Here is a 21437-nt window from a genome sequence, read left to right as displayed (position 1 = left end):
TCCGTCTATCTTCATTTCTACTTGATATTGTATTATAGTAGTTATATTCTTGCTTATAGGAGCAGTATTATAGTAGCTATATTCTTGTACATAGGAGCAGTATTATAGTAGCTATATTCTTGTATACAGGAGCAGTATTATAGTAGTTATATTCTTGCATATAGGAGCAGTATTATAGTAGTTATATTCTTGTACACAGGTGACAGTATTATAGTAGTTATATTCTTGTACACAGGTGACAGTATTTTAGTAGTTATATTCTTGTATATAGGAGTAGTATTATAGTAGTTATATTCTTGTATATAGGAGCAGTATTATAGTAGTTATATTCTTGTATATAAAGGGGCAGTATTATAGTAGTTATATTCTTGTATATAGGAGCAGTATTATAGTAGTTCTATTGTTGTACACAGGCAACAGTATTATAGTAGTTATATTCTTGTATATAAAGGGGCAGTATTATAGTAGGCAGGCGGCAGTATTATAGTAGTTATATTCTTGTATATAAAGGGGCAATATTATAGAAGGCAGGGAACAGTATCATAATAGTTATATTCTTGTACATAGGAGGCAGTATTATAGTAATTATGTTCTTGTACAAAGAAGACAGTATTATAGTAGTTATATTATCCTTTAAACATTATTTGATATGCACTATTTACAAATGTGACCTTACTTCACTATTTACAGGCACTATTGATTAGGTGCCACTCTGTCAGGAGATATATATATATATATATATATATATATATATATATATATATATATATATATATATATATTGGTTGTCTATGTGTGGACACCCTGCAGTTGTTGGGTAAATGAAGCCTTGAGTGTTATGATAGCATATCTAATATTATGTTGACTTTTTTATTTCCATTTTATGGCAAAATTTAAGTCCTTCACTAAACCCAAGGAAAGGTAAGGGTGGACACATATGGACATGTCTGCGGCAATGCAAATGCAAATAGATTATACAAAAATTACTGTTACTCAGAACATTACATCTGCAACCAAACCCCCCCCCCCCCCAAAACAGTCTGTTAATTAACAAGAGAAATGTTATTGTGTAGACCCGGTGATATTCCATCTCCTCAATTAGGAAAGAAGCTCCTCTAGGTTTATAACTGTTTACCGCTTCAGGCCGCTTTTGACCTTAGTGAACCTTGTGTGAATCGGAGATATAACAGGGGAAAGATAAAATACAATCAATATTCCAATATTCTTATTTTTTATAAAAAAAAAATGATATGATCCTGCTCCTCTCTGACACATCCTTCATCTCACAGAGTATCCTCAGGGCACATATGTGTAAGACAATCTGATAGAGGAGTCTGGTGTCTATTTAGGTTACATTGACAGTTTACATTGTGTTCAGTGAATCATATCAGGATCCACATATTAGGAGCATTGCTAAACATATGTCTTACAAATACGCCACTGTAAAGCTATTCTGTGGCAAATGTGATCACAGGCTCCCACGTTAAAACTTTATACTGCACTATACTTTTTTTCCCCTTTGTATTGAAATGCACAGCAGGCTGTGCTTCTTCCAAACAGCTGAAAAAAAGGTATACTGACATATATAAGCTCAAAGGAGGACAAATGGATACTAAACGTGTGTGTGGGGGATGTGTGGGGGATGGGTGGGGGTGGGTGGTGGTTGGGGAATAAACATACTATCTGTACTCTTTATCCATTAAAGGGGTACTGCACTGGAAAACATGTCTTTTTTAAACAACTGATGACAGAAAGTTAAACAGATTTGTAAATTACTTCTATTATAAAATCTTAATCCTTCCAGTACTTATCAGATACTATATGCTCAACAGGAAGTTCTTTTCTTTTTGAATTTCCTTTCTGCACATAGATGTAACTTGTAGAGATGTTACTAATCTAAGATAATAGGAAATAGGTTAGGAAAATCATAGAAAATCCAGAACAACATATTCCAATTGCATATGTATTTATTAACAAGACTATAATAGTGGTAGAAGTGGATCATGACAAATGGTATTTTCATAATATAAGCAAAGCAATGATATAGGAGAACAGATCAGATGGGGACAGCTAGTCTTATCCCTATCTGTATTTCCTGCCTGACAACAATGTAGGTCCCCTGTCCTAGTGACCTGGGCCTACACTGGAACCTCCTAGTAGACCCTAGGCTAGATAGGGGACACACATATTCATGATGTATCAGTTTAATTCAGCAGGAGAATGGCCCCTAAGGTGGAGGGCTAAGGATATAATCGCACAGATAAATACAGGAAAACCAAACATGTGGTAGATACAGAATAGAAAGACCCGTGGAAAATAACCAGGGGTGTAACACCGTATTCAGATATCAGACAAGGGCAGTTGTCTATACAGCATAGTTGAAGATATTCATATGCACATATGAGTGAAACCACAAAATTCCAACGCGTTTCACTATTCTGTATTACTACAGGTAGCTCCTTAGAGATGAATAAGGGTCACTGGGGACCCTACACATGGTTGCTATGTGCCATCACATGTATAAATACTTGAGAGAGTGCGTACATTAGATATTCTTCAATTGTTGTGTAAGATAGGTGACAGAGGTCTGGACAGTTCTGTTAAAGGCGTACTCCGGTGAAAAACTTTTTTTTTTTTTTTTTTAAATCAACTGGTGCCAGAAAGTTAAACAGATTTGTTTAATTACTTCTATTAAAAAAATCTTAATCCTTCCTGTACTTATTAGCTGCTGAATACTACAGCGGAAATTGTTTTCTTTTTGAAACACAGAACTGTCAGCAGAGAGCACTGTGCTATTGATGTCAGCAGACATCTCTGTCCATTTTATGAACTGTCCAGAACAGCATATGTTTGCTATGGGGATTTCCTTTTACCCTGGATAGTTCCCAAAATGGACAGAGATGTCAGCAGAGAGCACTGTGCTCGTGATGTCAGTAGACAGCTCTGTGTTTCAAACGGAAAATAATTTCCACTGTAGTATTCAGCAGCTAATAAGTACAGGAAGGATTAAGATTTTTAATAGAAGTAATTTACAAATCTGTTTAAATTTCTGGCACCAGTTGATTTAAAAAAAAAAAAGGTTTTCACCGGAGAATCCCTTTAACCCCTTAAGGACCCGGGGTTTTTCCATTTTTGCATTTTCGTTTTTTCCTCCTTACCTTTAAAAAATCATAACTCTTTCAATCTTTCACCTAAAAATCCATATCATGGTTATTTTTTGCGCCAGCAACTCTACTTTGTAATGACGTCAGTCATTTTACCCAAAAATCTACGGCAAAACGGAAAAAAAATCAACGTGAGACACAATTGAAAAAAAAACACCATATTGTAACTTTTGGGGGCTTCCATTTCTGCACAGTACATTTTTCGGTAAAAATTACACCTTTTTATTCTGTAGGTCCATATGGTTAAAATGATACCCTACTTATATAGGTTTGATTTTGTCGTACTTCTGGAAAAAAATTATAACTACATGCATGAAAATTTATACGTTTAAAATTGTCATCTTCTGACGCCTATAACTTTTTTTATTTTTGCGCATATGGGACGGTATGAGGGCTAATTTTTTGCGCCGTGATCTGAAGTTTTTAACGGTACCATTTTTGCATTGATATGACTTATTGATCGCTTTTTATTCATTTTTTCATGATATAAAAAGTGACCAAAAATGCACTATTTTGGAATTTTTTTGCGCGCACGCCATTGACCGTGCGGTTTAATTAATTTTATATTTTTATAATTCGGACATTTCCGCACGCGGCGATACCACATGTTTATTTTTATTTACACCATTTTTTTTTATATGGGAAAAGGGGGGTGATTCAAACTTTTAATAGGGGAGGTGTTCTTTATGATCTTTATTAACTTATTTTTTTTTGCAGTGTTATAGGTCACATAGGGACCTATAACACTGCACACACTGATCTTTTACATTGATCACTGGTTTCTCATAGGAAACTAGTGATCGATTATTCTGCCGCTTGACTGCTCATGCCTGGATCTCAGGCACTGAGCAGTTATTCGGCGACCGGACAGCGAGGAGGCAGGTAGGGATCCTCCAGCTGTCCTGTAAGCTGTTCTGGATGCCGTGATTTCACCACGGCTATTCCGAACAGCTCACTGAGCTAACCGGCATGGTTTCACTTTCATTTTAGACGCGGCGTTCAACTTTGAATGCCGCGTCTAAAGGGTTAATAGCGCGCGGCAGCGCGATCAATGCCGCGCGCTATTAGCCACGGGTCCCGGCCGCTGTTAGAGGCCAGGCCCGACCCGCTATGACGCGGGGTCACGCCGTGGCCCCGCGTTATAGATCGGGAGTGGATTCAGGGCGTACAGGTACGCCTTGGGTCCTTAACAGGTTAAAGGGGTACTCCCGTGGAAAAGTTTTTTTTTTTTTTAAATCAACTGGTGCCAGAAAGTTACAGATTTGTAAATTACTTCTATTAAAAAATCTTAATCTTTCCAGTACTTTTTAGGGGCTGTATACTACAGAGTCAATGCTTTTCTTTTTGGATTTCTCTTCTGTCACAACCACAGTACTCTCTGCTGACATCTCTGTCCATTTTAGGAACTGTCTAGAGCAGCATATGTTTGCTATTGGGATTTTCTCCTGCTCTTGACAGTTCCTAAAATGGACAGCAGAGTTCAGCAGAGAGCACTGTGGTCGTGACAGAAGAGAAATCCAAAAAGAAAAGCATTTCCTTTGTAGTATACAGCCCCTAAAAAGAACTGGAAGGATTAAGATTTTTTAATAGAAGTAATTTACAAATCTGTTTAACTTTCTGGCACCAGTTGATTTAAAAAAAAAAGTTTTCCATTGGAGTACCCCTTTAATGGTGCATAATCTCGTACGTGGGTAAACTGGTAACTGATGGATGGATCCTTGGTGAATGTTAGTTCCCACTCAGGAGAAACTAGGTCGTGTGCATGGGTAACCCGGTAACAGATGGTTCCTTGGTAAATGGTAGTCCCCACTCGGGAGCAACTAGGTCTGGTACGTGTGTCCCAGAGATAAGAGCTGGGTCCGGTCCAGAGTTCCCAGAGAGGGAACCAGGAGAGAGGATTATGTCCAGTTCCCATGGCGTGCGAGCTGTCCGCACAGTGACATGCGGATAGCTCGGATGCCACGGGAACCGGACATAATCCTCTCTCCTGGGTCCCTCTCTGGGAACTCTGGACCGGACCCAGCTCTTGTCTCTGGGACACACGTACCAGACCTAATTGCTCCCGAGTGGGGACTACCATTTACCAAGGAGCCATCTGTTTACCAGGTTACCCATGCACAAGACGTAGTTGCTCCTGAGTGGGAACTACCATTCACCAAGGATCCATCCATGAGTTACCAGGTTACCCACGTACAAGATTATGCACCATTAACAGAACTGTCCAGACCTCTGTCACCTATCTTACACAACAATTGTAGAATATCTAATGTACGCACTCTCTCAAGTAATTATACATGTGATGGCACATAGCAACCATGTGTAGGGTCCCCAGTGACCCCTCTCTAAGTATTCCTTATTCATCTCTGACGAGCTACCTGTAGTAATACAGAATAGCGAAACTCATTGGATTTTTGTGGTTTCACCCATATGTGCATATGAATATCTTCAACTATGCTGTATAGACAACTGCCCTTGTCTGATATCTGAATACGGTGTTACACCCCTGGTTATTTTCCACGGGTCTTTCTATTCTGTACCTACCACATGTTTGGTTTTCCTGTATTTATCTGTGTGATTATATCCTTAGCCCTCCACCTTAGGGGCCATTCTCCTGCTGAATTAAACTGATACATCATGAATATGTGTGTCCCCTATCTAGCCTAGGGTCTACTAGGAGGTTCCAGTGTAGGCCCAGGTCACTAGGACAGGGGACCTACATTGTTGTCAGGCAGGACATACAGATAGAGATAAGACTAGCTGTCCCCATCTGATCTGTTCTCCTATATCATTGCTTTGCTTATATTATGAAAATACCATTTGTCTTGAACCATATTCTTCTTAATAAATACATAAGCCATTGGAATATGTTGTTCTGGATTTTCTATGAATTTCCTTTCTGTCTGACCACAGTGCTCTCTGCTGACACCTCTATCCATTTTAGGAACTGTCCGAAGCAGGATAGGTTTTCTATGGGGATTTGCTCCTACTCCTAAAATGGATAGAGGTGTCAGCTGAGAGCACTGTGGTAGACAGAAAAGAAATTAAAAAAGAAAAGAACTTTAGTATACAGCAGCTGATAAGTACTGGAAGAGTTAATATTTTCAAATAGAAGTTACAAATCTGTTTAATCTGGCATCAGTTGATTAATTTTTTTTTCCCCAGTGGAGTACCCCTTTAATCCTACTAGTATTTATAAGCTTCTGTATGCTCCACAGGAAGTTCTTTTCTTTTAGAATTTTCTTTTCTGTCTGACCACAGTGCTCTCTGCTGACACCTCTGTCCATGTCAGGAACTGTCCAGAGCAGGATAGGTTTGTTATGAGGATTTGCTCCTACTCCTACAGCAGAGAGCATTGTGGTCAGACAGAAAGGACATTGGAAAAAAAAAAAAAAAAAACTTCCTGTGGAACATACAGAAGCTTATAAGTACTAGAAGGATTAACATGTTTTAACCCCTTAAGGACCCAGACAATTTTCACTGTAGGACCCGGCCATTTTTTTGCACATCTGACCACTGTCACTTTAAGCATTAATAACTCTGGGATGCTTTTACCTTTCATTCTAATTTCCGAGACTGTTTTTTCATGACATATTCTACTTTATATTAGTGGTAACATTTTGTCGATATTTGCATCATTTCTTGGTGAAAAATTCAAAATATGATGAAAAAATTGAAAATGTAGCATTTTTTTTTTTTACTTTGAAGCTCTCTGCTAATAAGGAAAATGAATATTCCAAATAAATTATATATTGATTTACATATACAATATGTCTACTTTATGTTTCCATCATAAAGTTGACATGTTTTTACTTTTGGAAGACATCAGAGGGCTTCAAAGTTCAGCAGCAATTTTCCAATTTTTCCCAAAAAGTTCTGTTTTGAAGTGGATTTGAAGAGCCTTCTTATTAGAAATACCCCACAAATGACCCCCATTATAAAAACTGCACCCCTCAAAGTACTCAAAATGACATTCAAAAGGTTTGTTAACCCTTTAGGTGTTTCACAGGAATAGCAGCAAATTGAAGGAGAAAATTCAAAATCTTTTACACTGGCATGTTCTTGTAGACCCAGTTATTGAATTTTTACAAGGGGTAAAAGGAGAGAAATCTTCCTAAAATGTGTAACCCAATTTCTCTCGAGTAGGAAAATACCTCATATGTGTATGTGAAGTGTTCGGCGGGCGCAGTAGAGGGCTCAGAAGGGAAGGAGCGACAGTGGGATTTTGGAGAGCGAGTTTTTCTGAAATGGTTTTTGGGGGGCATGTTGCATTTGGGAAGCCCCTATGGTGCCAGAACAGCAAAAAAAAAAAAAAAAAAAAAAAAATACTATTTTGGAAACTACATCCCTCAAGGCACGTAACAAGGGGTCCAGTGAGCCTTAACACCCCACAGGTGTTTTACGACTTTTCGTTAAAGTTGGATGCGTAAATAATTTTTTTTTTTTCACTAAAATGCTAGTTTTCCCTTAAATTTAAAATTTTTACAAGGGATAATAAGACAAAATGCCCCCCAAAATTTGTAACCCCATTTCTTCTGAGTATGGAAATATCCCATGTGTGGACATCAAGTGCTCTGCTGGCGAACTAAAATATGCTCAGAAGAGAAGGAGCGCCATTGAGCTTTTTGAAAGAGAAATTGTTTGGAATGGAAGTCGGGGGCCATGTGCGTTTACAAAGCCCCCCGTGGTGCCAGAACAGTGGACCCCCCACACATGTGACCCCATTTTGAAAACTACACCCCTCACAGAATTTAATAAAGGGTGCAGTGAGTATTAACACCCCACTGGCATTTGACAGATCTTTGGAACTGTGGGCTGTGCAAATGAAAAATTAAATTTTTCATTTTCACGGATCACTGTTCCAAATATCTGTCAGACACCTGTGGGGCATAAATGCTCACTGTACCCCTTATTACATTACGTGAGGGGTGTAGTTTCCAAAATGGGGTGACATGTGGGAGGGGTCCATTGTTCTGGCTCAATGGGGGCTTTGTAAACACACGTGACCTTCAATTCCGGACAAATTTTCTCTTCAAAATCCCAATGGCGCTCCTTCTCTTCTGAGCATTGTAGTTCGCCCGCAGAGCACTTTACATCCACATATGGGGTATGTTCTTACTCAGAAGAAATGGGGTTACAAATTTTGGGGGGCTTTTTTCCTATTTTCCCTTGTGAAAATGAAAAATTTAGGGTAACACCAGCATTTAAGTGAAAAATTTTTTCTTCATTTTCCCATCCAACTTTTAATGAAAATTCGTCAAACATCTGTGGGGTGTTAAGGCTCACTATACCCCTTGTTACTTTCCGTGAGGGGTATAGTTTCCAAAATGGGGTCACATGTGGGTATTTTTTTTTTGCGTTTATGTCAGAACCGCTGTAAAATCAGCCACCCCATGTGCAAATCATCAATTTAGGCCTCAAATGTACATGGTGCACTCTCACTCCTGAGCCTTGTTGTGCGCCCGCAGAGAATTTTACGTCCACATATGGGGTATTTCCGTATTCAGGAGAAATTGTGTTACAAATTTTGGGTGCCTCCAGGTGTTGCTAAACTCCCAGCATGCCTTGACAGTCAGTGACTGTCCGGAAATGATGGGAGGAGTTGTTTTGCAACAGCTGGTGGCTCCGTTTTGGAAACACTGCCATATAATACGTTTTTCATTTTTATTGGGGGGGACAGTGTAAGGGGGTGTATATGTTGTGTTTTACCCTTTATTATGTGTTAGTGTAGTGTTTTTAGGGTACATTCGCACAGGCGGGTTACGGTGAGTTTCCCGCTAGGAGTTTGCGCTGCGGCGAAAAATTTACGAAAGCTCAAACATCAAGCAGGAAAACTTACTGTAAATCTGCCCGTGTGAATGTACCCTGTAAACCTCCAGCTGTTTCAAAATTACAACTCCCAGCATGTACTGACAGACCATGCATGCTGGGAGTTGCACTTTTGCAACAGCTGGAGGCACACTAGTTGGAAAACCTTCAGTTAGGTTCTGTTACCTAACTCAGTATTTTCCAACCAGTGTGTCTCCAGCTGTTGCAAAACTACAACTCCCAGCATGTACTGATCGCCGAAGGGCATGCTGGGAGATGTAGTTATGCAACAGCTGTAGTTATGCAACAGTAGTACGCACCTACAACTCCCAGCATGCCGAGACAGCTGTTTGCTGTTTGGGCATGCTGGGATTTGCAGTTTTGCAACACCTGGAGGGCTAGAGTTTAGAGACTACTGCACAGTGATCTCCAAACTGTGGCCCTCCAGATGTTGCAAAACTACAAATCCCAGAATGCACAGACAGAAATCTGCTGTGCGGGCATGCTAGGAGTTGTAGGTTTGCAAGATCTAGAGGGCTACAGTTTGAAGATCACGGTGCAGTGGCCTCTAAATTGTAGACATCCAGCTGTTTCAAAACTACAACTCCCAGCATGCCCAAACATCTGTCTGGGCATGCTGGGAGTTGTAGTTTTGCAACAGCTGGAGGGCTATAGTTTAGAGACCACTGTATAGTGGTCTCAGACTGTAGCCTTCCAGATGCTGCTAGGCAACTCACCGGCTTCCGTAGGATCCAGGGAGCCATCCGCATGACATCGCCACCCGACAATCACCGTCGCCCGCAGACTCCGCAGATCGGTAAGTGACCTTTGGCGCCGGTACCTGTCGGTTTCCCCGCCCTGCCCCGCCTATTGTGGGTGGGCAGAACGGGGAAAACTAAAGTAACCCCCCCCCCCCGCCCCCGATCTGCTATTGGTCGTCGCGTCTATACAACCAATAGCAGGGATAGGAGGGGTGGCACCCCTGCCACCTCACTCCTCTCCCTTCAGGGGGATCGTCAGTGTCTTGGACAACCGCGATCCCCCTTATATTCTGGGTCACCATAGACCCGGAATGACCCGGAATCGCAATTGTGAATTCACTTGCGATTTGCGCCAATCGCCAACATGGGGGAAGGTCTGATGACCCCCCTGGGCATCTGCGCCCCGGTCCGGTCCCTGCCCGGCGGGGACCGAAATTCCCATGGACGTACATGTACGTCCTGGGTCCTTAAGACCCAGGGTGTCAGGACGTACCTGTACACCCGGGGTCCTGAACAGGTTAATAGAAGAAGTAATTTACAAATCTATTTAACTTTCTGGAACCAGTTGATTTAAAAATAATAATAATAATAATAATAATAAATAAATGTTTTCCAGGGAGTATCCCTTTAACCAATAGGAATATGTTGCCCTGGAGGGCCTAGTGCATTCACTCACTGCATAATACTGGACAGCTCTAGATTTCAAATAAAAACAAATAGTTTGCTGGCGGCACTAGTGGAAAGTGTTTTAAATAGGTTAGGTTTCCATTGCTGAGCAGATGCATGTACAGATGTAGCTGCAGCCAAAAACATTGGTGGTGTACTACACTATTGTCAAGGATAGAACATGTAGGAACAAAAACTCTTGCACGCAGTACTGTGTGCACTGATGCTCCCTGTAAATTCAATGGGCACACCCGGACAGAAAACGAGAGTCCAGAAAAAGTAATAAGCAGCCCTGCACACAAAATATCGCATGCATCACTGTACAACACGTTTGGTGTCGGCTGCATCTGCATCAGTTGGGTTGATGTAAAGCATTCTCTGTTGCTTTTCTTAGAACAGTGTTATAAACCTCAGTACCTCACCATAACCGTCATCAAATGTTGATGTAATGTTCACATGTAAGATTTTTGCAGCTCATATGAAACAGATGAGAGTAAAAAGGCAGGAGCGACATACAGAGGGGGCAGAGGTAGCCATCGCACTTAGGCAAAAGCGTATCCGATAAAAACTAAAGATCATGGCGCAGAAAAAGAGTTCTCATATAGCCCCATATATAGAAAACTGAGTGTCAGACTATTTTAAACACACTCATTTTGTTAAAAAAAGTTTTTATTTTTTTTACAAACAGTACAAAAAAAAGAAAAGCTTGTAACCATGGGTATCATTTTAATCCTATTGACCCACAAAAGAAAACATGTCAGTTTTGTGCACTGTGTAAAAACCAAATTCTCCAAAAGTTGCAAAATTGCAGTTTTTCTTTTCAATTTCCCCACAAAATAATATTTTTTTTAGCTGCTTTAAACACTTTAGGGTAAATTAGTACAATAAGTCGCAAAAAACAAGCTCTCATATGGGCCTGTGGATGGAAACATAAAGTTACGGCTCTTCGAAGGTGAGGAGGAAAAAAACAAAATGCAAAAAGGAAATTGGTTGTATCCTTAAGGCCAAAATGGGCTATAGGGGGGAGGGGTACTCCCTTGGAAAACAAATTATTTTTTTTTTGAATCAACCGATGCCAGAAAGTTAAAAAGATTTGTAAATTACCGTACTTCTATTAAAAAATCTTAATTCTTCCAGTATTTATCCGCTACTGTATACTACAGAGGAAGTTTTATTTTTTATTTCCTTTCTGTCTGACCACAGTGCTCTCTGCGGACACCTCTGTCCATTTCAGGAACTGTCCGGAGCAGGATAGGTTTGCTATGGGGATTTGCTTCTATTCTGGACAGTTGCTAAAATGAACAAAGGTGTCAGCAGAGAGCACTGTGGTCAGACAGAAAGGAAGTTCAAAAGAAATTCAACTTCCTCTAAAACATACAGCAGCTGACAAGTACTGGAAGGGTTAAGATTTTTAATAGAAGTAATTTACATATCTGTTCTACTTTCTGGCACCAGTTGATTTACCATTGATTCGCCATTGGAGTGCTACTGCGTTTCCATTTGCTGGATAGATAGATAGTTTAATGGAGCCGGAAAAAATATTTTATGTGATATTTCATCTCTCAGATGGGAAATGACTATAACAGCCTCTCATTGCTCAGCACGTGTCTCAGTTCTGTCTTGTAAACCTCCCACAGAGAACCCTAAAGCTGTTCTGTTATGAACATGAAGCTTTATTACAAAATCTGATTAATATCTTCTGTCTGTCTGAGATATTAAATAATGATCAAATGGAAGAATATATTGTTTGGTTGTATTAAGCTATTCACAAGTTATAAACACGCAAATATGAGACACTGCAGGAAACAAAACAGAGTGAAGGAGGCAAAGCTGAAGTCACATAATAAAAAAGGACATATTTAAAGGAAAACTGTCAGCCTGGGCTATAGTGTTGGTGAACAGGAGTCCAACAAGGGGTCACTTACTTAAATATATCCAGTAGGTCCTGAGATATGTCCCCCAGAAGATCCTCTGCTAAATTCAGCGAATCGCGCACAGGGGGCGGGGCTCCTGCCACTCAATTTACATATTCATTATTTGCAACTCCACTTCACTAGGATATAGGGGGAGGGGTACCGCCCACTCGATTTACATATGCATTGTCTGTGACTCCGCTTAACTAGAATGTGGAGTCACAGACAATGAATATGTAAATTGAGTGGGTGAAGCCCCGCCTCCAGTGCACGATTTACTGAATTTAGCAGAGGATCTTCTGAGGGACATATCTCAGGACCTACTGGACATATTTAAGGAAGTGACCGCTTGTTGGACTCCTGTTCACACACACTATAACCTAGTAGGTTTACTGTGTGTGAACAGGCTTACAGTTTAACTTTAAAAATGAAGTTAAATTGTACCTATCATTGATTATTTATTGAGAGCCCCCTCTATTGAACTGAGCTGTTTGACAGTAGTACACACACAGTTATTTCCTCCATTACCTCACCTCTCTGATATGCCATGAAATATTGCACTAAACAGGCCTGCATTTTGCTAGGATGATGATTTACACAGTTTACTAGTATAGATGATTTTTAGAAAGGTGCTATGTGAGCCGACATGAAAGAAACAGCAGAACAGCAAGTAAAGGGTTAACCTAAGCACTTAGCAGGCTGGCACTGTAGATGGTATGTGGGGGGAGAAGAGGTTACAAATGTTCTGGTGATATGAGCAGAAAATAAATGAGAATTAGAAGCAAAAGAAGGAAAGACACTAAGCACTGCTGCTGAGATGAGAGAGATGCCTTGAGTTACCTCGCAAGGACAGTGCAGATCCTCTAAACAATTACAGGGGCAGCTGCACAAGGAGGGAAGTTATTTTACGATAGTGTCCATATGATTTGGACTCCTAGGGGAATCCATAAGAATGCATCAGCCTGTGCGAGTTGGGAAATCAGGACACATTTTCATGAATCAGACATGTAAGAGGGGCTGACAGATCCTTTTCAAGTGGGTCCCAAATTCTTATTAGAAGTGTAATGTAAAGTAATCCACATACAGTATGTAACGGTGGAGGTTAAGCCATCATTTACAGGACCCGATAGGTCAAAGATTTTGAAAATCTCTGAATTCCCAGATGGCCACCGAAAAGGTAAATGCATCTTAAAACAAAAATAATAATACATAGCCCAATAACAATCTTTAGGAAGATGGTGCTGTCACGATCACACCCTATCGGTCCAGCCAAGACATTAGAGAGAGTGTGATGGTGCGAGGGTTAAAGCCGCCAGACCTCTGGGTATCCACTACTAGTCCCAGCAAGTCACCAAATTAACCCTTAGATAAACGTGTTTCCACCAGAGCCGCCTTCAGAAAGGTGAGCTCATATATTTAGAGATCAAAGACCAGAGCTGATTAATTAAACATTTAATCTGATAAAATGTATCACAGTGCTGGCTATATAAAAATACAGAAACAAATGACATACAGTTACAAAAATGTATAAAAGAGTTTAGCAAGGCAAGTTCAGAAAACAAAAGATGAAGTTCTTACAGCATGATGATATAGCAGTCCATGAGGGAGCTGTTCTTAGGATGGTCTTGTCAGCTTGTGGCCCAGCTTTTAACAACCAACTTTTAGTCTAGCATTGTTTAAATATCATATCTGCTTTCTTTGGAGGGAAACTCCATTCCCCCCTCCCCTCTGATCCCACCAGGGGGGTCTTCTCTCTTCCTGGCCCCTTATCTGTTTGATTATACGATGGGACCAGAGTGCAGGACTTCAAAAAAGCCTTTGACTTCAAAGGAGATGTAAACAAACAGCCAGACCCCCCAATAAAATGCAATACACAAAACACAGTCTGAATGACCTCTCACCCATGGCTTGGATAATACATCACACAGTTACAATTATAATACACATATAGGATTTTAATTATCAGGCCTTGGGCCTGACAGGTCCATTATTAAATCCTACTATCATGGTTTTACTAGTTTTGATGGGGAGGGGGCTTCTTCTTTGTCATCTCTCCTTGGTCCTTTTTTAACCTTCTACGATGTTGTAATTGTGCTGGAACAAAATAACTGGTTGCCAACATAAGAAGAGTAAAGTCGGCCTGATCACGCTGGCACTGCTACTGTGCTCATACTATCTGGAGTGGAGCAATGGTTATAATTAGGGATCGACCGATTATCGGTATGACCGATATTATCGGCCGATAATCACGATTTTGGGCATTATCGGTATCGGCAATTACCTTGCCGATAAGCCGATAATGCCCCGCCCCCCCGTAGTGCTGGGTGGTATACCGGTATGGATTTTTGCCCATACCGCTATACCGGTCGGGCCCCTCCCCCACCCTCCGAGTCAATAAAAAAAAATTAAACTTACCTGTAATGGGGGTGGTCCGAGCCATCCATCCTTCCTTCCTGTAGTGTCCGGCGGCATTCCGGGTGGAGGGTGAATCGGTCCGGGCTGTCCTTCTCTGGGGGTCATCTTCTCCACTCTGGGCAGGCTCCGGCCTAGTACGCTGCATAGACGCCGCTACGCCGTGACGTCAGGTGCGACGCTGCGCACGGGCGTCACTGCGCAGCGGCGTCTATGCAGCGCACTAGGCCGGAGCCTGCCCGGAGTGGAGAAGATGACCCCCGGAGAAGAAGGACAGCCCGGACCGGTTCACCCTCCACCCGGAATGCCGCCGGACATTACAGGAAGGAAGGATAGCCCGGACCACCCTGACAGGTAGGGGGAGAGAAGCCGGTGGTGGCGGCGGTGGCCTATGGCACCGCAAAAGCCACTGCAGTGCATTGATTTAAAGCGCCCGCTTAAAATCAATGCTCTGCAGCGGTGTCCAGGGGGGATAAATAGCCGATAACTTATACCGGAATATCGGTATAAGTTATCGGCTATCGGCCCTAATCTCCACCGATTATCGGTATCGGCCCTAAAAAACGATATCGGTCGATCCCTAGTTATAATACACAGGTGCAGTACTCTAACTGAAGAAATTTCTACCATTTAAGTCTAAGGATTGCCACGAATACGTGGCAAGTCGGGCAGTGAAGAGTGATCCCTAAGCATATACCAGAACCCTCTTTCCCTGCCTACTTGCACTACTGCCCTAAATGGCAGCTCACAATTTGGAGCCAGTCCCTTAACTAACCTAGGTGCAGGGGCATCATGGTCAACATAATAAAAAAAAGTACTATACAGGGCTTGGACACACCGTCAATTAACGAGAATTACAGCAGGAATACAAAGCAGCAAAAACAGGGAAACATGATAAGAGGAATATAGAACACAGACAACAGCATATGAACAGAAACAAAACTAATGGCAGATATGATAATGTGAACAAGACAGGTAAACTAAGAATCATATACAACAAGATTTAACCAGGGATGCAGGGGATGAACAAGGTTAAACTGAAGACAAACACTATATAACTAAAACTAAAAAAAGGTAGTAAAAAAAAAAAAAAAAAAAAATATATATATATATATATATATATATATATATATATATATGAAAACACTTTTCTGCATTTATATAAATTTACACATTAAATGGGCACTGTCATTAAAACTATTTATTGCATATGATACAGCAGGTAAAAGAAATAATATTTGTAATTCACTCCCTGTAAAAAAAAAAAAAAAATGTATTTTTATGTCACTTTAATGGCCTTATAAATCTGGCAAGAGGTACTCCGGTGGAAAACTTATATATTTTTTTTTTTTTATGAACTGGTGCCAGAAAGTTAAACAGATTTGTAAATTACTCCTATTAAAAAAATCTTTACCCTTCCTGTACTTTTTAGCAGCTGTATTCTACAGAGAAAAATTCTGTTCTTTTTTCATTTATTTTTTGTGTTGTCCACAGTGCTCTCTGCTGACACCTCTGTCCGTGTCAGGAACTTTCCAGAGTAGCATAGGTTTGCTATGGGGATTTTTTCCTGCTCTGGACAGTTCCTGATACGGACATCAGGTGTCAGAAGGGAGCACTGTGGACAAGACAAAAAAATAAATTAAAAAAGAAGAACATAATTTCCTCAGTAGCATACAGCTGCTAAAAAGTACAGGAAGGGTAAAGATTTTTTAATAGAAGTAATTTACAAATCTGTTTAACTTTCTGGCCCCAATTGCTTATTAAGACCTAAAAAAAATGTGCCCACCGGAGTACCCCTTTAATGTTCCCATAACAATGTTTTTGCCCTCAGACAATGTATTTTATGGATAAGCCTCCCCTTGAAATCCTAAAGTTTCTTTTGCCCAAGTATGGGAGATATTTGCTTAGGATTTGGCTCCAGCACATCTGACACTTAAAATTCTATGACACAGACAGGACCCGTCTCCATGAATCAGTCCGAGCCTCCGCTTCTATGTTCACCTGGTGTTGAATATGTAAATCTGTGTCGGCACCTTCAAAGGCGATATTTCTGAGGAGAGCAGGAGGGGACGAGAAGTGACAGGGTGATTTGCTGGGGACAAGTTCTCCGAACATCCCGCAGAGCATGAATAATTGACACGCTCACATCGCTGGGAATTAAAAAAGCATGAAAATAGGAGGAATATTCGGCTTATAACCAGTCACCTCACTACCTGCTCTATGTGCAACTGTTTTCTTTGCTGCCACATTAGTCTGTCTCATTCTGTGTACATTGAATCACCACTTAACCCCTTCAGGACGGAGCCCATTTTGGCCTTAAAGAAGAAGTATCATGGACCAAGTCACAAATTTTTTTTCCTATCATGTGAAAGTGAATCAGCTCATCATTCTGACAATCTGCTCCTCATGTATCTCACCCTCTCCCTTCTCCTGTAATCCCCTCTGAAAGATCAGTACTTCCTGGTCCATGGAGGTCCCTGACTTCCTGTCTCCCATAATGCCTTTCAGTTCATCATAGAAGTAGCCCAGCCTAGACCAGTGCTTCCTAACCAGGGTGCCTCCAGCTGTTGTGAAACTACAACTCCCAGCATGCCTGGGAGTTTTAGTTTTGCAACAGCTGAAGGCACCCTGGTTGGGATACACTGACCTAGACACTGATCACTTTCCTAACAGCAGGCTCAGTGTTTCCCCTCCCCCTGCTTCTATTCTCAGGACATCGTTCTTTCAGACTGACCTGCTGTCAGATTGTGATCAGTGCAGGGCAAAGCAGGGATCTCCCCCTCCCCCTCTGCTTCTTCTCGGGACATTGGGACATCGTTCTTGCTGTTATAAACACTGAGCTGGCTGTCAGATGCTTCCCTGCCGAGGAGATGAATACACGTGAGCTCAGCTCACTGGGGCTTCTATGATTGGCTGAAGCTGCACATGGGAGGTTGCCTTGCCGTGCACAGAGCTGGCTAAGCTGCAGAACTATGGGAAATTGTGACATCACGGCCCCCAGCATAATGCAGCTCAATGGGGGGTCGCAAGTCATCAGAACAGGGAGCTGCTGAACTTCCTCTCTGAACAAAGAAGCTAGAAAAACAGGTTTTACTTACAAGATGGGTGAAGTCAGTGATTTACAAAGTGATATAACTTTTGCTTCTGCATTTAAAACACAATACTTTTTCTACATGGGACTTCTCCTTTAAGGACCGGAGCGTTTTTTGCAATTCTGACCACTGTCACTTTAAACATTAATAACTCTGGAATGCTTTTAGTTATCATTCTGATTCCGAGATTGTTTTTTCGTGACATATTCTACTTTAACAAAGTGGTAAATTTTGTCGATACTTGCATCCTTTCTTGGTGAAAAATCCGTAAATTTGATGAAAATTTTGAAAATTTAGCATTTTTCTAACTTTGAAGCTTTCTGCTTGTAAGGAAAATGGATACTACGAATACATTTTTTTTTTGGTTCACATATACAATATGTCTACTTTATGTCTGCATCATAAAATTTATGAGTTTTTACTTTTGGAAGACACCAGAGGGCTTCAACGGTCAGCAGCAATTTTCCGATTTTTCACAAAATTTTCAAACTCAGTATTTTTCAGGGACCAGTTCAGGTTTGAAGTGGATTTGAAGGGTCTTCATATTAGAAATACCCCATAAATGACCCCATTATAAAAACTACACCCCCCAAAGTATTCAAAATGACATTCAGTAAGTGTTTTAACCCTTTAGGTGTTTCACACGAATAGCAGCAAAGTGAAGGAGAAAATTCACAATCTTCATTTTTTACACTCACATGTTCTTGTAGACCCAATTTTTTTATTTTTACAAGGGGTAAAAGGACAAAATTTTTACTTGTATTTGTAGCCCAATTTCTCTCGAGTAAGGACACACCTCATATGTCTATGTAAAGTGTTCGGCGGGCGCAGTAGAGGGCTCAGAAGGGAAGGAGCGACAAGGGGATTTTGGAGAGTACGTTTTTCTGAAATGGTTTTTGGGGGCATGTTGCATTTAGGAAGCCCTTATGGTGCCAGAACAGCAAAAAAAAACACATGGCATACCATTTTGGAAACTAGACCCCTCGGGGAATGTAACATGGGATAAAGTGAACCTTAATACCCCACAGGTGTTTCACGACTTTTGAAAATGTAAAAAAAAAAAAAATGTTTACCTAAAATGCTTGTTTTCCCAAAAATTTTTAATTTTTAAAAAAGGTAATAGCAGAAAATACCCCTAAAAATTTGAAGCCCAATTTCTCCTGATTCAGAAAACACCCCATATGGGGGTGAAAAGTGCTCTGCTGGCGCACTACAGGTCTCGGAAGAGAAGGAGTCACATTTGGCTTTTTGAAAGAAAATTTTTCTCTGGGGGCATGCCGCATTTAGGAAGCCCCTATGGTGCCAGGACAGCAGAAAAAAAAAAAAACACATGGCATTATATTTTGGAAACTAGGCCCCTCGGGGAACGTAACAAGGGATTAAGTGAACCTTTATACCCCACAGGTGTTTCACGACTTTTGCATATGTAAAAAAAAAAAAAAAATTTTTATCTAAAATGCTTGTTTTCCCAAAAATGTTACATTTTTAAAAAGGGTAAAAGCAGAAAATACCCCCCAAAATTTGTAACACAATTTCTCCCGAGTACGGCGATACCCCATATGTGATCCTAAACTGTTGCCTTGAAATACGACAGGGCTCCAAAGTGAGAGCGCCATGCGCATTTGAGGCCTGAATTAGGGACTTGCATAGGGGTGGACATTGGGAATCACTGGCGTAGAATTCCCCTAACAGGGTGCCTCCAGCTGTTGCAAAACTCCCAGCATGCCTGGACAGTCAACGGCTGTCCGACAATACTGGGAGTTGTTTTGCAACAGCTGGAGGCTCCGTTTTGGAAACCGTGGAGTACCAGACGTTTTTCATTTTTATTGGGGAGGGGAGGGGGGCTGTGTAGGGGTATGTGTATATGTAGTGTTTTTTTTACTTTTTATTTAATTTTTTGTGGTAGTGTAGTGTAGTGTTTTTAGGGTACAGTCGCACCGGCGGGGGTTCACAGTAGTTTCTTGCTGGCAGTTTGAGCTGCAGCAGAAGGTTTGCGGCAGCTCAAACTTGCAGCCAGATACTTACTGTAATCCTCCGCCCATGTGAGTGTACCCTGTACGTTCACATTGGGGGGGGGGGGGGCATCCAGCTGTTGCATAACTACAACTCCCAGCATGCCCGTTGGCTGTCGGTGACTGCTGAGAGTTGTAGTTTTGCAACAACTGTAGGCACACTGGTTATGTATCACTGAGTTTGTGACCTAACTCAGTGTTTCACAACCAGTGTGCCTCCAGCTGTTGCAAAACTACAACTCCCAGCATGTACGGTGCATGGTGTACGGTGACTGCTGAGAGTTGTAGTTTGCAACAGCTGGAGGCACACCGGTCGTGAAACACTGAGTTAGGTAAAAAAAAAACTCTGTTTCACAACCAGTGTGCCTTCAGCTGTTGCAAAACTACAACTCTCAGCAGTCACCGACAGCCAACGGACATGCTGGGAGTTGTAGTTATGCAACCAGCAGATGCACCACTACAACTCCCAGCATGCACTTTAGCTGTTTGTGCAAGCTGGGAGTTGTAGTTATACAACAGCTGAAGGTACACTTTTCCATAGAAAAAATGTGCCTCCAGCTGTTGCAAAACCATAAGTCCCAGCATGCCCATAAGGGAATGCTGGGAGTTGTGGTGGTCTGCCTCCTGCTGTTGCATAACTACAGCTCCCAGCATGCCCTTTTTGCATGCTGGGAGCTGTTGCTAAGCAACAGCAGGAGGCTGTCACTCACCTCCAACGATCCAGCCGCACAGGTCAGTTCCTCGTCGTCGTCGCCGCCACCGCTGCTCCTGGGGCCCCGATCCCAGCACCCGGGGTGCACGTCCCGCACCCGCTCACGTCCTCCGGAAGAGGGGCGGAGCGGGTGCGGGAGTGACACCCACAGCAGGCGCCCTGATTGGTCGTCCGGTAATCTGGCCGACGAATCAGGGCGATCGTGAGGTGGCACCAGTGCCACCTCACCCCTGCAGGCTCTGCAGCCAGTAATTCCAGGTCACCGGGTCACTGTAGACCCGATTGACCCGGAATCGCCGCAGATCGCTGGACTGAATTGTATAATGACCCCCCTGGGCGATATGCCGGGATGCCTGCTGAACGATTTTAGCAGGCATCCGGCTCCGGTCCCCAACCGGCTAGCGGTTGGGGCCGGAATTCCCACGGGCGTATGGATACGCCCTCGGTCCTTAAGGACTCGGGATGCAGGGCGTATCCATACGCCCTATGTCCTGAAGAGGTTAAAGATGTACTCCGTGGTTAATTTTTTTGACTATATGGCAACCTTTTTGTAAGTTTAGTTTTTTTGCAATATACATGTGTTATATGTTTTGGCACCATGTGTGTGTTTTTCTTACTGTTTGTTGGGCAGGAAGTTCTGTAGTTCAGAGGGTTTTCTTTTACCGTTGTCCACAGTTCTGCGGTGGACAAGATGTCACAGCTTTTTTTTTTTTATCTGTCTGCGCCCCCTCATCTCATCCAGCTGAGTACACAGCTCCTCACCTCCCCTCCCCCCTGCTCTGTATTCTGAGGACGCAGGTCTGCACAGGAGAAGGAACATAGAGAAGATAAGTGTTATCTGAAGGGGAGGATGAGAAGGTGCACGGGCTGCAGGGGGATAAATCTCATACTGGGAATGAT

At 41.9% G+C, this 21437-nt stretch overlaps 1 protein-coding gene across 1 annotated transcript in view; it reads right to left on the bottom strand.

Annotated features, from left to right (window-relative positions):
- The window catches only part of PIK3C3 (phosphatidylinositol 3-kinase catalytic subunit type 3), a 189372-nt gene that overhangs the window by 4722 nt on the left and 163213 nt on the right, over window positions 1-21437 (bottom strand). The window contains exon 24 of the mRNA XM_056523238.1: window positions 16723-16862. Coding sequence (XP_056379213.1) covers window positions 16723-16862 — 140 coding nt within the window. The remainder of the gene's footprint in view (window positions 1-16722; window positions 16863-21437) is intronic.

This window comes from Hyla sarda, chromosome 1 (genome assembly GCF_029499605.1).
Source record: "Hyla sarda isolate aHylSar1 chromosome 1, aHylSar1.hap1, whole genome shotgun sequence".
Classification (NCBI taxonomy): Eukaryota; Metazoa; Chordata; class Amphibia; order Anura; family Hylidae; genus Hyla; species Hyla sarda.
The sequence above is the reverse complement of the archived record's forward strand: the minus strand, read 5'-3'. Positions and strand labels throughout refer to the sequence as shown.